Source organism: Harpia harpyja, chromosome 13 (genome assembly GCF_026419915.1).
Source record: "Harpia harpyja isolate bHarHar1 chromosome 13, bHarHar1 primary haplotype, whole genome shotgun sequence".
NCBI classification, from domain to species: Eukaryota; Metazoa; Chordata; class Aves; order Accipitriformes; family Accipitridae; genus Harpia; species Harpia harpyja.
This window is the reverse complement of record NC_068952.1, coordinates 34,136,164-34,153,696: the sequence shown is the minus strand read 5'-3', so window position 1 is coordinate 34,153,696 and position 17,533 is coordinate 34,136,164. Positions and strand designations below refer to the sequence as shown.

The following is a 17,533-nucleotide window of genomic DNA, read 5'->3' as shown; positions in this document are numbered from 1 at the left end:
TCAGCCCTCCTCTCTCTGTTAAGGCCTTTTCCAGGGACGACGAGGTGCCTCCTACAGCTCTCCTGCTGGAAGTGGCACCATCCCCTTGCAATTCCCCCCTGTTGAAACACTCTGCCTCGGCCCTGCGCAGCCATTAGGCGCTTCCCCACCTCTCCCTGGTGGGGAAATGAGATGGAGAATTCCAGCCACAAGCTGGTCCTTCACCCAGCACAGCTCAACTCCAGCCAGCCATGTCTTGGTGGCCAGCCTTATTCGCAAGTGATTTCCCCACGGGTGTGCTACGCTAACATTTCCTGAGGTGCAAATGCACACGTGCAGCACAGACATGCCGGCACCCAGAAAATCACTTAGGGAGCGTATCCAGTGATTTAAATGAAGCTTGCTGCTCAGCTCATTTCTTGGGCTTATTCTTTTCATTTCCTCAACTTTGAAGCAACTCCTGACTCTACTGCACCTTCCATGTGCCTGACCCAGTTATGCTCGCCCCGATTCCTGCCTCCACCAGCTCCCCGGTGGGCTTGGGGGTGATGGAGCACACCCCACTGCTGCAGTCCAGCCCCCCCCCCCCCCCATCCCGACACGGTTTGCATCTCAGGATTCACAAAGCTCTTTCCCATTAGGACACTGTTAAGGAGACAGCACCAGTAATAAATGGCTTCAAGAAACTCTCCCAGCCCTTCCTATTTGTTATAAACCAGTGAGATGCCAGTACCAATGAGCAAAGTCTTAAAATATATGTGAGATTCTGCTTGGAAGCTTGATGTTTTTCTCTTGTTATTCACGAATAAGGATTGTATTTCCCAGGTAAGTTAACTTGAAACACTTTTCTAAAGTTAGTTTAAATGTGAATTCTCCAACAACATTTCTTGTTTGTTTTTCAGAAGGCCAATCAAGCTTGCAGTGACAACAAAACCCCCCTTCCCTTTACTTCAAGGGAAGCAAATACTGCGGAGAAAAGTCAGAGCAGTGGATCAGTAACAGCTTCAAGTCCTTCGCCCCTACAGATCTGCACTTCCTTCTGGTTACTCTGAAAAGCAGCCAGGAGATGCCCTGCGTGGAGCCAGGAGCCCTGCAATGCTGATGACAGGAACCAGCATTTCATTTCACTCATTGGCCACCCCCAGCCCTGTTCCTTCCTGGTTTTTCTAAAGACGTGCTTGTGAAAAAGTTGAGGATAGAGTAACTTCACTCTGCTCAGGCCCAGATTGCTCCTTCGCCTTATCTGCATGTACAAAGTACCCTGAAAGAACCAACATTTCTTCTGAATTATTTATAGTATATGGAAATGATAACAACATAGAAATCTGCTATGATTTAATTAATTATGAATAAGTAATAAGGTAATGCTAGCAATACATTTAACTGAAAAACCTATTTATAATGAAATGATTTCTTATAAATAATTAGAGCAAAACTGTGTGTGTTGTAACTCATCATTTACATTTAGGGCCTGATTCTTCCTGCACTTCTGGTGTAGCTTTACCCACAGGGATGCTCCCGTGGAGCCGATGAAGTCAATGAGAGTGCTGTTGGCAGGATAGGATCCAGTTTAGGATTAGAAGGAGAATGGATTGCAAAAGAAGGTGGTCATTTTTCCTGTTTTGTTTTTTAAACCAACTAAGGGTCAGCAATTCAGTCCCTAAAAGACGAGCTTTGCTTTTTGCCTGGAGAGCAAATTCACCTTATTTTGCCTTTCTTAGTCCCATTTTAAAAGCAAATGAAACCCAGGTGACACTAACTCTGTTTCACAAGTATTGCTTACCATTTGCCTAAACCACTCTTGCCTGACTCTCTGCAACAGCTCCTGGCAACGTGCACCCTAACTGATACACTTGTGGGTACCATGACAAAACCCAAAGTTTGGTTACTGAGACGTGATGGGAGGAGGGGCACCTGAAGGAGTGTGCCATGTACCATCTCAGCAAGAGGGATTAAATTCAGACTGCTGTCACCAGCCTGTCCCTGCTGCTAGCCTGGGCCTTAGTTCGCAGGAATGATGGGCGAATTAGACCAGCTAGCTTTCAGCTCCCACACTCAACAGGCAGAAGCAGGGATGGATGGCACCTAATTTAGCCTTTTTTTTTTTTTCAGTAGATTATCTCGCTACAGTCCTTTATCTCTGCTTTGAAATCAGGTTGGTTTTTAACTCTGGTCAGGTGCAAATTGCTTTGCAGAAGCAATACTGGATTTTGGCTGTAAGCAGTAAACAGAAAGGATGCTTCATTACCGTCACCTTCTTGAAAAGGGACAAAATGAAAGAGGAACAGATCTTGCAGTCCTGCTTTCACTGACCTAAGTCGGGGTTTTGCTTAGGAGAGGAACTCAAGGCAAGCTGCAAAACACACATTTCACTCAGAGGCTCAGGCTGGCTCCACCTGCAACAACCTCAAATGCAGCCGGTAACCCTCTTTGCCTTTTGCCTTTCTCATCCAAAAGAAGCCTGTGCTGGAGCGGCACTCGTACCTCTTTCTATGGATTATCACTGCTTGGGCTTTCTGAGGGGCTTGTATTCAGTTCTCATGCAGGAGCCAAAAACCTGTAATAAAATCAGGCTCGGCAAAGGAAGAGAAAGCCCTCTGCCAACAGAAGTAGCCACATGCGCAGCCTTTGATAGGCCAAACGCAGCCCCTGAGCCACTAGCTGAACTCCCTTGGTCACCATCGGGATGAAACAGGCAGTGCCAAAGCACTTCTTTGGAGCTGCTGAAGAAGAGCGTAAGCGAGCCCTGAGGTCGCACGCCGTGAGAAGGGTCAGTATGGCCAAACGCCAACCCTCTGGGACAGCCCCTTCCCCTGCAGGCACCTCTGAAGGTGCTCCCCCAAGGACACAGCTGCCGGCAGCAGGGGTGATGGGGGAAGGACGAGGGGACGCCGGCAGGGCAGGTAACCCCGTCCCTCTGCGGCCAGGGAGCAGCTAAAAAGGGAGCCCGGAACCTTGCCTACGTCAACCAGATTTACTGGTGTTGCTCCAGCGCTTCGTGGACTGTTATCCATCAAAAGCAGCACTGAAATTGGCACTCTTCGCAGAAAAGGAAGGGATCCACCCCAAAGAGCTAAATGTCAGGAAACTTTTGTGACACAGGATGAAGAAACACATGCTACCGCTGCAGTTCAGAATGTTCCTGCTCAGAAGATAACCGGGAGGCAGCGTGGCTGGGCCAGGCTGGGCTGCTGGTCCGCACCTTCCACCAGCGCCAGGACCACACAAGACCTGCAGAGCCCTTGCTGCGAGTCCTCCCCGAGGGGTGGCCGGAGGCCAAATGACTAACCACCCAGCACGCACCGCCGTTCCCAGAAAGTCTCGCTACCTGGAAAGCCTCGCTGTTAAGAGGCAGATTTCAGGAAATAACCGAATTGTGGAGGAGAGGAGCAGAAGGCAGACCTCCACCTTCACAAGTGAATTTTAACGTGGACAGACAAAGAGCTCTGGGCAAAGAGCCACAGTAATCCAAAGAAGCAGAACCGGTGAGGTGAAATAACCATCTGGATTATAAAAATATTAATAGGGGGTATAAAGTAGCTGGTTCAGTTATGGGCACAGGTTGCCTGCCTCTCCAAAGAAAAGCAGAGGGCTTACACAAATAGAAGGGCTCTCACAATATGAAAGTAATCATCAAAATAGCCATTAAAAAGCACAGCTAAAAATCATTGCTTCGTGCTGTTTATGATAATTTGTTTCCTCTGGGAAAGACAGAAGGCGCAGCTTAGATGTCTAAGCAGAAATTTTGAACTAATTAAAGTCCCTGGAATGACAAGTCAAAAACCCAGCAGGGCCCATCCAGCCCCCTTCTTCCCAGGTGCAGGGAAGTCGATACCCAGTGCCACTACTGCATGAAGTGTTTGTTGCCCAGAGTTAATAAAGATAGCACGGTACTTTCTGCGAGGAAACAGACACCTTCCTTCTCTAATTTCTGAAAGGGAGGTTGCCCTAACTGTATTCTCATAGGGAAAATGGATTGAGCCCTATTCAATCACCACCACAAAATCACAGGGAACTTAGTGGTTTGGTTTTTTTAATTATTGTTACAGTCCGAATAGGTCAGAAAGTGTGATGGAACAAGTGGTGCTTATGCTGGTTCTGCTTCATTGCAATGCATGAAGTAGGATCTGCAAAGGTATGAGTCAGTGTGCGGGAGCTGATTTATTTCCTGATTTTTGTGAAGTGAAAGAAAGGTGATGTTCAGCACCACCTTCCCCTGCTCCCATTGAAGTCTTTCATATAGTACCCTAATTTGTGAGCTTTCTAACTATCAGCTGAGGGGTGATGCATTTTAAAAGAGAAAATTGTTTGTTCCTAGTGCTTAGCAGCAGCTGAATTAAGTAAGACCAAAAAAAAAAAGAGTCGTAAATAGTCTGGACAAAATTAAATGCTTTATTGCATTATGCAGTTGTTGCCTAATATCTGCAGGTCCTCTTAGTACTGAACAGTTGGAGAATATGACAATCCTATAAAAAAGGGTTGGGGAAAACCTGGATTTCTGGTGGAAAAGAAATTCAGGGAATCTATTTGAAAAAAAAAAAAAAAATCAGGCCTCCTTCAGCTCATAAAGGTGCAAAGAGAATTAAAAACCCAAAACCACAGGAAGGAGAAGGGGAAAGTCCAGTTTGCTTCCTTGTGGCCCCGGCCAAGTGGGTGGCAGGGTGAGGACCCCATCCGCAGCCGGGATGCTCCCGCAGCCCACTGCCTGCCCACTTCCCAGCCGCCAGCCAGCCGCTCCAGCCCGGCAGTGCGGGAACAGGAGGAGTTGTCTCTTGCTGCAAGGAAGCGACCTGGTGAACCAATAACCCCTTTCATCTCTGTTTACTCATCTTCTGTTTGTTTTCAAATGGTTGCCAAGAAAAAAAAGCATGAGGCATCTCTGTGGCGGGGTGGGGGGTGGGGAATAAGCGTTTTGTAGTGGAAAAGGGTAAAAGAAAACAAATACTTGGCATTTTTGCAGTGAAGAGTGAATGCTCTCCTTCCCAGAGACAGCCGCTGAGGTCTCCCTGAAAATCAGAGGGTCCCCAGGGTTTTCCAGGGAAGCCACAGCCCTCCGCCGAGGAGGGCACCCTGCTGCCCTGGCACCTCGTGGCAAGCTCCCGAACAAGGTGCCCCAGGACGGGATGGTGGCACCCGGGGCTGGGGACCACCGGGGCAAGAGGTGGCAGGTCGGGGGGGGCGCATAGAAGGGGATCCCGAGGTGGGTGCATGGTCGGGCTCTGTGCAGTGCAGGGTGGGCTCTCACCCCTGCCCCGGCACTGCATGGAGGTGGGAGCTCATGAGCAGGGATGCTTCTTGCGGTGGAATCAAACGTGATGGAAGAAACACCTACTACAGCAGGAAGCTTTCGTGAACTTTTCCTGGCTTCTCCGTGAGTTTATTTTATAAGGGGCTTCCTCTTGATGCAGCGTTTTGAGTTTTAGCATGTACTCTGCTATACCAATCTCTACAAAACCGGCTCCTGAGTGGCAGAAAGAAAAGCAAAGTTAGGTGAAGTGTGTATAAAAATAACTGCAGCATTGTCACCCCATCTTCAGTGCACCTCTGCCAACCAAGCAAGACAGCCATGTGGACCCTAACAGGCATTTAGGAGATTTCGATGGGAGACGTGTTTCTTCTTTCCCAGAAGGGAGGCTTCAGGAGCGTTCAGCCTTTCAGGGAGCTCAGCGATTCGAATGTGAACCCCACACTTTTAGTGCTCAAAGCCCACAGCTTGCTCCAGAGGCTGCCCGAAGGCAGCGAAAGAGTTACCTCCAGAGCAACAGCCCCGTGTGATGAAGTGGATAAGCAGGCACTCCATTCATCTCCCTGACCTTGGGCTGTGGCAGAGGAAAGGCATCCCCACTGCCCCTGGGAACAAAGGCCAAGGGAAGGAGGGTGACTCCCGAGTCCTGCTGCCCAACACTGGATCCCGCTGGGGAGGGCGGCTGGGCCGTCCCATGGTCCTGCTTGGAAAGCGGCGAGAGCCACCCGCTGCAACCCACCCCCTGCAGAAAGTGAACCCATACGTTGCCCAGGCCCACCTTCTGTTTTAAGAGGGGAAAAAAGTTCTGTTTTTTTTATTTTTTTGGTTTTTTACTTGCCTTGTTATCTCTGGGAGCACAGACTTGAAGGTGTAGTTTATACTGGGCTGGACTGCGACATGTGAACAAACAAGAGTCCACTTGGGGAAAGGTGGGTTTGTTGGGGTTTTTTTATTATTATTTTTCAAAAGCCACAGCTGGAGCTACCTAAATGCAAACGCTCCAGGAGGAGAAACATGAAATGCTAAGGGCTGAGCCTTTTTAAGCCTAATTATTGGAAGTGTCCCGTCTGTAGCCCTGTTGTGGTGAAACACGCGCTGAAGCGGTAGGAGCCAGGGCTACAAACATCACAATTTACGACGAGCTCAGCTACTCCCGGTGCCATTGATTTCCCCGCAGTCCAACGTTTTCTCCTCCTGCCTGAGGAGAGGCTGTGTTCGTGCGGGGACTGCACCTGGGCCGTAACACCCTGCGCTCCCCACGGGGCGACCCACGCCGCTTTGGGGAGCAAATTGGAGACGAGGAGCGGGTGCAACCGGCTGGGCAGGTGCCAGCGAGCCGTCGCCCCGGGAGGGCGAGCGGGTGGCTGGGAGTCCCCGGAGCAGCGTCCCATCCCGTCGAGTCCCGCCGACAGCGGCTGCCCCACCGGCGGGATGGACGAGCAGGGCTTGGCCCGGGCGCAGAAGGAAAGGATCCAGGGGCTCTGTTGACATAACAAACCACTAGAGAGCACTCTCAAATGTATTTATACCATTTGCCGAAGTGCTAGTTCATAAAAACACACGGTTGCCATGGCCTGGTTTACAGCACATCTAAAAAGAGAGCTCCCAAACATACCAGGTTTTCTGAGGCCACCGCAAAGGCGGTCAAAGCCTCCCTTGTGCAGCACCTTTCCCACCCCCGGGACCCGGGCGCAGGGCAGCACCCGCCAGCTCCACGCACCCCCTCTTGCCCCACACTGCTGCCCGATTACAAATACGTGTCAGAAACAGTATTAAAAAAAATTTGAAAAATACTGCACTTGGGCAACTATAGCTTTTTCGAGTTTTCCTTTTTTTCTATACAAAAAAAATGCGAGAAGTATTTAAAGCTCCTAGTTTCCTTATACTTAGTTCCAGAAGTGAAGAAAAAAAAAAAGTAAAAATGTCAACAGGTTAGTTCAGCAGCTATCAACAAAAGCACCATGCAGGTGATCAGCCAGGAAAAAAATATCTTTGAAAAAAAAGTGATGGAAGTGGGTTTGAAAAAAAAATTTAAAAAATCACACATTCTTCATTAAAACACTTTTAATACTACACAAGTTACAGTATCACCTTTTAAAAAGTTTAAAAAGGAATATTAACAGTAGCACTGTTTCAGCTAAAGCACTTCAAAATAATAAAAAAAAAAAAAAAAAGAAAAAAGCTTGCAGCCCAGCAAGTAGTAAACTGGTATAAAGGGAGAATCCACCAGAGCGTTATTGTAACTCAGTAAAGCAACCAAAAGGAAAAAAGCAACACTGAATGTAGGAAAAATGAGCTATGTATGAACACCCTCAGATTTTAATTTTTTTCCCTTTTTTTTGGTTTTCTTTGTTTGTTTTGTTTCCTTTTGCCATTCTTAAGTTCTATGGTGCAGGTTAGACTTGGCCAGGGTCTGGGGACTGAGCATCAGCTGAGCGAGCGTAGCCTCCACGAGCCATTTCTTTTCCACCTACATTGTTCCCAGGCCACTGCCTGGCATCACTGGCGGGGAGTTTCCATCCTCTCCAGGAGTCCCAGAGCTGCGGGAGCGGGAGCGGGGCGGCCGGTGGGGAGGAGGAGGAGGAGGAGGAGGGTGCGCTTCCTCACGGCCCTCTCTGCCCAGTCCCACCAACGTCCCTCAGCCCCAAAACAAGGGGATGCTTTGTCAGGAGCAGGTCTTGCCCTCGGCAGGCTGAGAGCTGGGCCACCTTGTAAAGCAAAAGGGGGAGCCTTTTTAGGGAGGCTTTGGGGTTTCGGTTTTGCTTCTTTTTTAAGAGTAGGGATACCACCTTAATCGAAAACATGAGCTTCATCCCATGCGAGGTATTATGCCAAGCAACTTTGAAGAACTTGTTACCATCTATCAGCTCAAAATCCATTTTTTTTTAATAAAGTGCCTAAATACACATTTACACAGATCATAGTGGTTCCAAAGAATCCTTTACAGTTGGTTTTTTTATATATAGGTATATATATAGGTATATATATATAATGTGCGTTTTCTTCAAATTGGCTAAATGTGTTTACATAAGACACCAATCTTGACTATAGGTATAAGTTTTAAAGCGTAATATTGACTCAATGAATTTGTTTATCATGCAAGTCTTATCTAATATTACATTGACCTGTAATATGGAACACAATGTAGTGGGTGTGCTCATTAAACACTTAATAAAAAATTACTGTGCATGTGCAGTTCTGATCTTCAAATACTAATCATGACCATTTCTTTTTTTTTTTTTTAAAAAGAAAAAAGGAAAGTAGTCTTCCAAAAAAGATCTACTCTGCATTAAATTGCAGTCTGAACATCATCACAATAAGAACAGTTGACTAAAAAGCACCCAAAATTCTTCAAATTATAGTCGGCTGAACAGATTTTTCCTCCTCCTCTTCCGATACTGAAAGTGTTTATTAGCCCGTCCCCGGGAAGGGACGACCTCACCACCCTTTTGCTCAGAAACAACCACTTATAACTGAGTTATAAACACCTCAACAGAAGGGCTCGTACAGCTGCAGCGTTGCCAACGAACTATAAACAGCACAAAAACATCACTATAAGACTCGAACTATTTCTAGTAACCAATGATTTATTGATTTTAGAAGTCTGCTTGGTGATGCAGAAGCGTGATCAAAAGAAGTGGCTTTACAAAAGAGTTCTCCAAAGTAGCTTAAAAGGCAGGGCCAGGGCCATTATGTGCAGCCCTAATTGCTTTCATTTCAACCAGTTTATATTTTCATTTTCAAAGAATAGCAGTAGGTTTGTTTCAAGCACACGTAATAAGGAAATTACAGGTTTCCTCCACCCACATTTGGGCTGTCACTGATATGCCCGCAGGCAATCTGGCAGAGCCTCAGTCACTGCTGTCACTGTACCACACCGTACCTGCCACTACTTGGAAATACCGGGTCAGCGATAGTAACAAACAGCAACAGCACTAGAGGTGACTGATAAGCAAACTCAAAGTCCACCTGCACTATCTGAAAATTAAAGTAAAATTAAAAAAAAAAACAAACAAAAAACAAAAAACCAAAAACCAGTCTCTCCCCCACCTCCCCAGCTTTGTCCAAAGACACAAAAGCCCCAGAAGTGACGCCGAAGACCTTCAAAGATGGCAGTGCTACATTGGCGCCTTTGCCAATTGTATAATTAAGTTCGTTATCAAAATTCCACGTTATGGTATGTAATTGGTGAATAAATGCAGTTTTGTAATCTTACAACTGATCACGTGAACTGCGGTCAACTTTGCCTTAAGAAAGAAAAAAAAGCCAAAAAAACAACAACCAAAACACACCAAACCAAAACCAAACCAACCCAGAAATCCCTAACTCAACAGCGCCTCTCGGACACCTCTCCACATCCTACTCCGGAGGCAACTTCCCTTGAGAAACATGGAGGAATTTGGGACTGGATCTGGCGGATCTGCCATCGCAACCCGAGCCACGCATTTCTGGGAGAAAGCCCTCCTGCTCCCTAAGCTCGCCTGGCCGGCGGGATAGCAAAGGGCATCCCCGCCTTGGCTAGCCACTCTTCTCCCCAACCGCCTCAGACCAAGCCTGCATGCGACCAGCTCTACAGGACAGGGACCAGGAATAAGGAATCACAGACAGTAAGGCAATCTTTACAATGTCAGAAAGTGTATTTGGCATTTAAAAAAAAAAAAAGAAAAAAGAAAAAAAAAAGAAACAAGTGCATACAAATACAGCTAGAAGCATTTCTGTTTTGCCAAGTGCTCTCTAAAAAAAGCAGCGCAAGTCACAGCCTACATTGAACAGTAACTGTCACCAGGGAAGCACAACAAATAGTTGCTATAACAAAAGGGAAAAAAAGAAACAAAAAACAAAACGAAAAAAAACCAAAAGAAAAAAAAAGAAAAAAAAGGAGAATTAGAAGAAATGCCTTTATAATAAGTACATACCTTTTGTCTTCAAAAAATATAGAAACACAATGTATTCAAAAAAATCAAAATTATACAGCCATGTTTATGAAGTCTACATTTCCCTTGTCTTGGAGATATATATATATTTATATATATATATTTATAGATATGTACAGAATTCGAGCAGTTCGAGTTCAAGGTGACGTCGGGCGGCGAGAGCGGGCCAGTCACGAGTCCCTCTCCTTTTTCACTTTCACATCTCCGGCCAGGATGGTGGCGATCTCCCCCTGCATGAAGGCCCAGGGGACGTTGGAGCCGACCAGGGGACACTTCTCCCCGCTGGGACAATACACCTCCCCGCTGGCTCCCTGCTGCTTGATGCTCTGCCGGGAGCAGGGGAAGCAGAACTTGTGGGAGGGGACGGAGGGACACTGCACGAAGTGGGTGTCTTCCAGGCGCTCGTGGCAGAGGGTACAACACAACGGGACGCTGGCGGCGAGGGACGAGTCCGGCAGGCTGGCGGGGTGGACGGGCTCCAGCCCGCCCGCCGCGTTGGCCCCCTGGCCCGGCACCTCCCTGCCGGGGCCCAGCCTTCTTTGGTTCATGGCGGAGGGCGAGGGGGGGCTGCTGCTGTTCCTCCGCGTGGTGGAGTGGACCTGGTTGGCGTCTTTGGAGGCGTGGTTGCCCCCGGCATTGTCCGCCACCAAAATGAGGGCGGCCATGGGCGACTGGCCGTTCTGGGCCGCCTCGGGCGGCGTGGTCCGGTTGGAGTGGGGCGAGGCGGTGGGCGGCGGGGGCGACATGAAGGGGGTGGCCGTCAGCGGCAGCTTCATCCCTTCCGACGAGGTGGGCAGCCAGGGCTGCACCTCCCCGTTGATCTTCGGGGGGCCCGCCTCGCCCTCCGGCTCGGGGGAAGGCTTCCTCTTCCGGGCGGCCCGGGCCCCTGCAGAGGCAGAGGGGAGGAGGAGGAGGAGGAGGAGGGAGGAGGGTGAGAAGGCAGCGCAGTCGCAACGCGCCGCCGAGCACGGGGGTCACCGCCGTGCAACCGCAGAAACGGGTGGCCGCGGCCATCCCCCCCCCCCCCCCCCCCCCGGCCACCCGACCACCCCGGCCGTCCGAAGCCGCCCGGGATCCCCCGCCCCGCACGCCGGGCGAGCACCCCCAGCCACCCCGCCGGCCCCCGCCGCCTCACCTGGCTTGGCCACGGCGCCGTTGGTCTCGTAGCCCAGCAGCCTGCCGCCCGCCATGCCCGGCTCCTTCTTGAACTTGCTGTCGAAGGGGGGCACGGCGTGGCCGCCGTGCTGGTGCAGGGCCAGCAACGTGTCCCGCACCGTCTTGGGCTTGGCCAGCCACTCCTGCTCGCCGCCCGCCCGGCCCTTGCCCTCGGCGGCCAGCTCCGCCGCCGCCGCCGCCGGCAGGCTCTCGGCCGAGCCCCGCTTCTCCTTGGCGCCGCCGTCGTGCTCCCCCGCCGCGCCGCCGCCGCCGCCCGAGGAGGAGGAGGAGGAGGAGGAGGAGACGGAGCCGGGGCGCTTGTGCCCCAGCTCGCCGGGCTGCCCCGCCGCCTGCCCCGCCGCCTGCGCCGCCGCCGCCGGCTGCTGGGGGACGGGCACGGCCATCGGGGCGGGCGCGGCGGAGATGGCGGCCAGCGAGGCGGCGGCGGCGGCGGCGGCGGCGGCGCGGCTGCCCAGGCCGCCGATGGCGGCGGGGAGCCCGGCGCCGTTCACCAGCGGCACTAGGGTGGGGGGCACGGCGTGCGTCCGCCGCGGGTTGGGGCTCTGCCGGTTGAGCTCGGGCGGCTCCTCGGGCTTGGGGAAGCCGTTGGGCACCAGGATGCCGTTGACCTGCCGGCCGCCGCCGTACTCGGCGCCCAGGCGGGGCGGCGGCCGCTCGGCCGCCAGCGAGTAGCGCTCCAGGGGCTGCGGCGGGGGCCGCGCCGCCGCCTCCGCCGCCGCGGGGTGGCCGAGCTGCTGCTGCTGCTGCGCCAGGAGCTCCTTGGCGGAGAGCGGCGGCTGCTTGGCGTGGGGCGGCGGCGGGGCCCGGCCCTCGGGGAAGCAGCCGTGCGCCCGCTTCAGCTGCCGCGCCGTGTCGATGACGAACTCCACGCGGTCGGCGCCCTCGTAGTTGACGCAGCCCCGGCAGACGGGCTCGGTGAAGTCCCAGATCATGGCCCAGGGCATGCGGGGCAGGTCGCACAGGTAGCACGACTGCCTGCGGGAAGCAGCCGCCACCGCCGCCGACGACATGTCCCGGCCCCGGGGCAGCGGCGAGCGCCCCCCGCTCCGGCTCCGGCCGCCGCCTCCTCCGCCCCTCGCCACCGGAGTCCCGACGGGGAGGCTCGGGCGCCGCGGCCGCAGCGGGACCGTCCGCCCGGCCCCCTCCCCCTCGCCTTCCTCTTCCGTGCGCTGGAGCGGGGCGCGGCGGGCGCCCCGGCAGGCAGAGCCGCTGCGGGGGACGCCGCTCCCCTCGCCGTCTCCGCCGGCGGCGCTCACAGGGCGGCGGGGACGCGCATCTCCGCGGCGCGGCTGGCGCAGGGCTGCGGCCGCTGCCGCCCGCACGGCTCCCCCGCTCGCTGGCTACTACGGGGCGGCGCGGGGCGGCGGGGGCCGGCGCGGCGCGGCGGGGCGGGCGGGGCGGGGACTGCCGCGGGGGCCGGGGCCGGGGCCGGGGCTGGCGGCGGCGCCGTGCCGTGCCGGGCTCCAGCCGCCACCGCCGCCTCTGCGCGCCGCCGCCTCGATTCTTCGACAGTGCCGGCCGCGCCTGCGCGATGGGCGCCCCCGCCCCGCCGCCGCCGCCGCCGCGATCGCGGCCCCGGCCCCTGCCCGCGCCCCCGCCACCGGCACCGCCACCGGCACCGGGGGTTCCTCCTGCCGCCGGGGGGGGCCGCCGCGCCCCCGCCCCGTCTCGCCCTCGGGGAGGGCTGTGGGAGCGGAGAGGGGACGAGGCGCGGGGCGGGGGCGCGCCGCACCTCCCTCCTTCTTTTCTGTTATTATTTTTGTTTTTAGTACTGTTTCCTGCGCCGCCGAGGGGCTCTGCCGAAACCTGCCACCCGCGGACGCGGAGATGCGCGGGGCGCCTCCCGCAGTGCGGGGCTCGGTGTTCGTGTCCCCGTCCCCGTCCCCGTCCCCCCCCCCGCCCCGCTCGGCCGGTGACCTTGGGCACGGCGCGGCGCCCCGGGCGCGCCCCGCGGCTGCGGGCTCCCCCCCCCCGGCCCCCCTCCCGCGGGGCCGGTCAGCGCCACCTCCGGGCCGGGGCCGGCCGCCCTCCCGCGCCGCTCCCCGGCTTTGTTCTCCCCGCCGGGGCAGGAGGCACCATTCTAAATAAATACGACGATTACCCATCTTTTTTTTTTTTTTTTTTTTAAACTGTTGTCATTGTGCACAGGAAATAGGACGTTCTAGATTTCCTGTCATTTTCAACCACAAACCAGCGGTTCTCTAATGCAGATTAGCAAAATTCACACAGACCGAGCAAACGCCGTCTCCTCCCCCCAAAAAAGAAAAACCTGCAGACATGTTTTTCCCGTCCCCCTTCCAAGCTGCGAATCGCTCATCCGCCGCCTGCATCCACACCGAAACACAGGGCGCGGGCGAGGGAGGGAGGAAAAGAGGGTGTTCGCTCTTGCCGTTTGCTACGGGAGGTGAAGCGAGCCCTCACCGGGCGCATCCCGGCACGTACGGCCGGCTGCATGCCTCTGCCCGGGCAGGGTAAACACGGCGGAGCCCGCTCCCCCCCCACCCCCCCGCCGCCCGTGCTCGGGCCGCCCTTCCCACGGCGTTATGTAGGTTACGGGGGAGGGAGGGAAGGAGGGCGGGAGGCGGGGGCCGGCGGGGGCCGGGGAAGCTCTGACGTCCGCCGCAGCCGCCGTCGGGAGGTGCCTCCCGGAGCCCGCCAGCCGCCCGACGGCGCGGACGGGGCCGCTGCGGGGCCGGGAGCGCCGCCACCGGGCCGGCCCCCGCGCCCAGCGCCGCCTCCCCCGCCGCTCTTTCTCGGGCCGGCGAGGGGGTTAGGCGGGGAGCGGGGGCAGCAGCCGTCCCCCACGCCGCCCAGCTCCCTCCAGCACCGCCCGCCGGGGCTCGGCGGGGCTGCGTGGCGAGGCCGCCCGTGTGCCCCGCGGCGGGGCGAGGGGGGGTGCGGGGGGCTTGCCTGGCCTTGGCGCTGGTTCCTAGCGCCGGTTCCCTGCCAGCTGGGGTGACTTTGCAACTGCACGCCTGGCCGGGCGTCCTGGAGGCGCCGGGCTGTTAACAAGCGAAACAAACACCCGCCCCGGCCCCCGACCCAGACCCGCACGTCGGGGCGGCGGCCACGGCTGCTGCCCCCGGAGCCCTCCCGGCTCGTACCGGCCGGGGTGGGGGGGGCAGGAGGAAGGGGAAGGGGAGAGCCCGGCCGCGGCGCGGCCCCGACGTGTCCCCGGAGAGCCAAGGGTTAACATGGGCTCGCTTTTCCCGAGCAGCCCTCCTTTCACATTGCATCAAAGTCCTTTAAAGCTGTTTCTCTTCCCTCCTCCCCTCCCCGGCTGGAAAGACGCTTTATCCATGCATGCTAAGTAAACAGATCTTTGTTTTTGTCTTCCACCCACTGCCCTCTTTCTCCAGCCCGAAGCTGGAGCCTCGCCAAGCCGGCTGCAGCGATTGCTGCCTCCACACACTCACACACACATACGGGGGGGGGGGGGGGAGAAGCCGGGTTTCTCGGGTGAGGCAATGCGCCTGCAATTGGCAAGGACAAGGCAGGAATTGTAATTGCACTTCATCATGTGATGGCTTATGAAAGAGGAAGTTTGGATGTTTTAGTCACGTACTCCTTTGCCCTCTTGCTTTAGCCTCCAGGTTCTCCGAAGGAAAAAATTACATATATTTATATATACTGGTGGAAAGCCAAGAAACAGTGTGTTTGCACATTTCAGATCATGAACAGAGCTGGAGTGCTAGCTGAGTGAGGCTGCAGGGGAAGAAGAAAGCAAAGCTTTCAGCTGTGGCAAGCTTTTAACTGCAGGACAGAAAATGTGATCTGTATTTATTTTCCTTTATTTCTAATGAAAACTAGCTGCTTGGAAAAGTCAAGCGGTATTCAGTTCTTGCCGCGTTTGCCGCCTTTGAATTCATTCTGGTGGAAAAGGCAAAAAAACCCCACGTTACCAAGCTCAACGTCAAAAAGCTGATAAAAAAAAATAGTGGCAGTGCTACATAGGAAATGTGGTTTATGTATCAAATCACAAAAAAAAAAGGCCTCAAAGCTGCTGACTGTTACAGCAGTAACTGCACAGGAATCGAACAGATAATGCGTTTGTTTCTTGTTCCTTTTTCTTTTTTGGAAACAGAAACCATCCTTCTGTGCCCGATCTCTGTGAAACGCCCCTTGCTATGACATGCCAACGCTATAGATAGGAGCAGCGAGTGCTGGAGGACATCTGATGGGCCATGGGGGCCACGCAGGGCCAGGGCAGTGCCTGGCCGAGGAACACCATGGTGGCACGGATGGGACCCCAACACGGTGCAGGAGGCCTTCGCCTTGTCCCGGTTGCGCCCAATGCCATGATTGAGGGAAGGAAGGGAGAGGAGAGGTCAGAGCGGGGCAGCTCTTCAAGATGAACACTGTCTGCCACCCCCACATCAACGCCATGGCAAGCCCCTTCCGAGCCCATGCTTCTTGGCATTTTTCTGAGGTCTTGCCGTGTTGCTCTGCTCCTCCGTCCCTGCAGGGACCCGCTTTCCTTCCCACCTTTCCTCCGTGCGGGTAGCAGCGATCGCATGCAGCCCCTTGCCCAAGAACTGTGCCCCCAGCCTGCACTTCGCCCACGTACCCAACCTCCGTGGGACCTGCCTTTCCTTCTGTGTCCAAACCAGTGCTCCCCACCTGCTCCCCTGCACCCTTGGCATTCCCCTTTCCCTCCCAATCGAGGGCTGCCCCACGTCCTTCCCCTGCTGCAGATCTGTGCCGCTTCCTCCATGGGTCTTATTTCTATCCTTCTGTTGGGGCAGAAGTCCTGCAGGGTGGTAGCAAAATGGCCAGAGCCAAGGTGGGAAGCGTGATTATGCTGGAGGGTGCTACCAGCTCTCCTTCATTGATCTGTAATGAATTATGGAGGCTACTCTCCCAGAACTGAGAGGGGAGAGGCTGGGAATAGTCCCTGAAGTTTTGGATTTGGTCAGATGCAGGTGATTTGGGGCCAAGGAGCCCACCGAAGCAGTGCCATCATGGCTGAAAGCAAGACGTGCCAGCTCAACCTGCAGGAACCTGACAGCAGATTACAGCCTCCGCCAGCGCACGGCCGGGAGTGCGGTCATTACATATTTGTTATAATGTTTGTAGAGCCTGTGCTGAGAGGAGAGTTCAGGTGGGAACAGAGGAGCTTTGCCTCCACTCCGAGGCGCCTCCTGATTTTACAGCATCTCTGTTGTTTTTATTCCTACTGGAGACAGCAGGTTGCTCCAGAGGATTTTCCAGAAGGCTGAATGAATGCGGGTTTCAGTGGACTTCTTGCGTAGGTGAGGATAATGTGATTTTTGCCAACAGTTCAAAAGCCCCTAATGCAACTGCCAGATCTTGCTTGTAGACAGCTGCTCATGTTTGCCTGTAAGAGTGAGCTACTGGTCGCCATTTTAAGAACACCGAGACTTTTGATTTTCATTTAAAACAGTCCATCATTTTGAAGATGAAGCCGCACCACCACCCTTTTATGCATGGATTTTGAGATGTACATTTCGAACAGCAGTTCAGGTGATGTTCTGCTTTCACGTTGATGCTGGTTCCAACACCAGCCTCATGGCACACCGAAAAGAGAAAAATCTTAGAGAAAAAGAAAAATCCCCATCCAACAGTGTTTTGTTTAGTGCCATAGGAAAAAAAAAAAAGATACTGATGCAAACAAGAGTATCATCAGGCGCAGCCTGTTGACATAAATAGGCTTTGGACAGGCTCATGGTAAGCCACCGATCCTGCAGGTGTTTACAACCACTTATAACTTTATTCACACGAGCATCACTATGAATGTAAAGCCATGTGCGCTTACGTGCTCGCAGGACGAGAGCATGCTTCCCTGGGAGCCGCTCATCGGAGGCGTGCTGACGGCTGCCCTGCCCTGCAAGCTGGAGTTGACTGCTGATGGCAGGAGCTGACAGAAGCACTGGCAGAAAAAAGACTCCACCGAGGCTGGAGGGAGGTTGCCGCATTAGCTCCCTGCGAGGCAGGACGTGCCAGAGGATTGAGAGGGACTCGAGCAGCTACTCAGTGTCTGCCTTTTGCCATACACGGGGGCCTTTTATTAACTCCTTGAAGACAGCTGAGTTGTGGTGTTAACTTCTGAGGAGCTGTGAGGCACCCAAGCAGAGCCTGCCTAGAAAAGGAAGCTGCAGCAGGACACTGGTGTGCCATTAGTTCACGGATATCTCCCAAAGTATGGAGATGCTGTGTATGCTGCTATTCTGCTATGATT

The 17,533-nt window shown here is 54.4% G+C and overlaps 1 protein-coding gene across 1 annotated transcript; it reads right to left on the bottom strand.

The window, feature by feature from the left end:
- Positions 1 to 8,087: 8,087 nt before the first annotated feature.
- Positions 8,088 to 12,462, bottom strand: IRF2BP2 (interferon regulatory factor 2 binding protein 2). The gene is made up of 2 exons (XM_052806296.1): positions 11,294 to 12,462; positions 8,088 to 11,044 (listed from the first exon to the last, which is right to left on the bottom strand). The coding sequence occupies exons 1-2, from the start codon at positions 12,342 to 12,344 to the stop codon at positions 10,329 to 10,331; spliced, it is 1,767 nt and encodes a 588-aa protein (XP_052662256.1). The 5' UTR covers positions 12,345 to 12,462; the 3' UTR covers positions 8,088 to 10,328.
- Between the last annotated feature and the right edge of the window lie 5,071 nt (positions 12,463 to 17,533).

Excerpts from the sequence above, each read along its gene's own strand:
- IRF2BP2 (XM_052806296.1), bottom strand. The coding sequence starts at position 12,344 with ATGTCGTCGGCGGCGGTGGCGGCTGCTTCCCGCAGGCAGTCGTGCTAC. Across the intron at positions 11,045-11,293 it reads CGGCGCCGTGGCCAAGCCAG|GGGCCCGGGCCGCCCGGAAG; the intron begins GTGAGGCGGCGG and ends CTGCCTCTGCAG.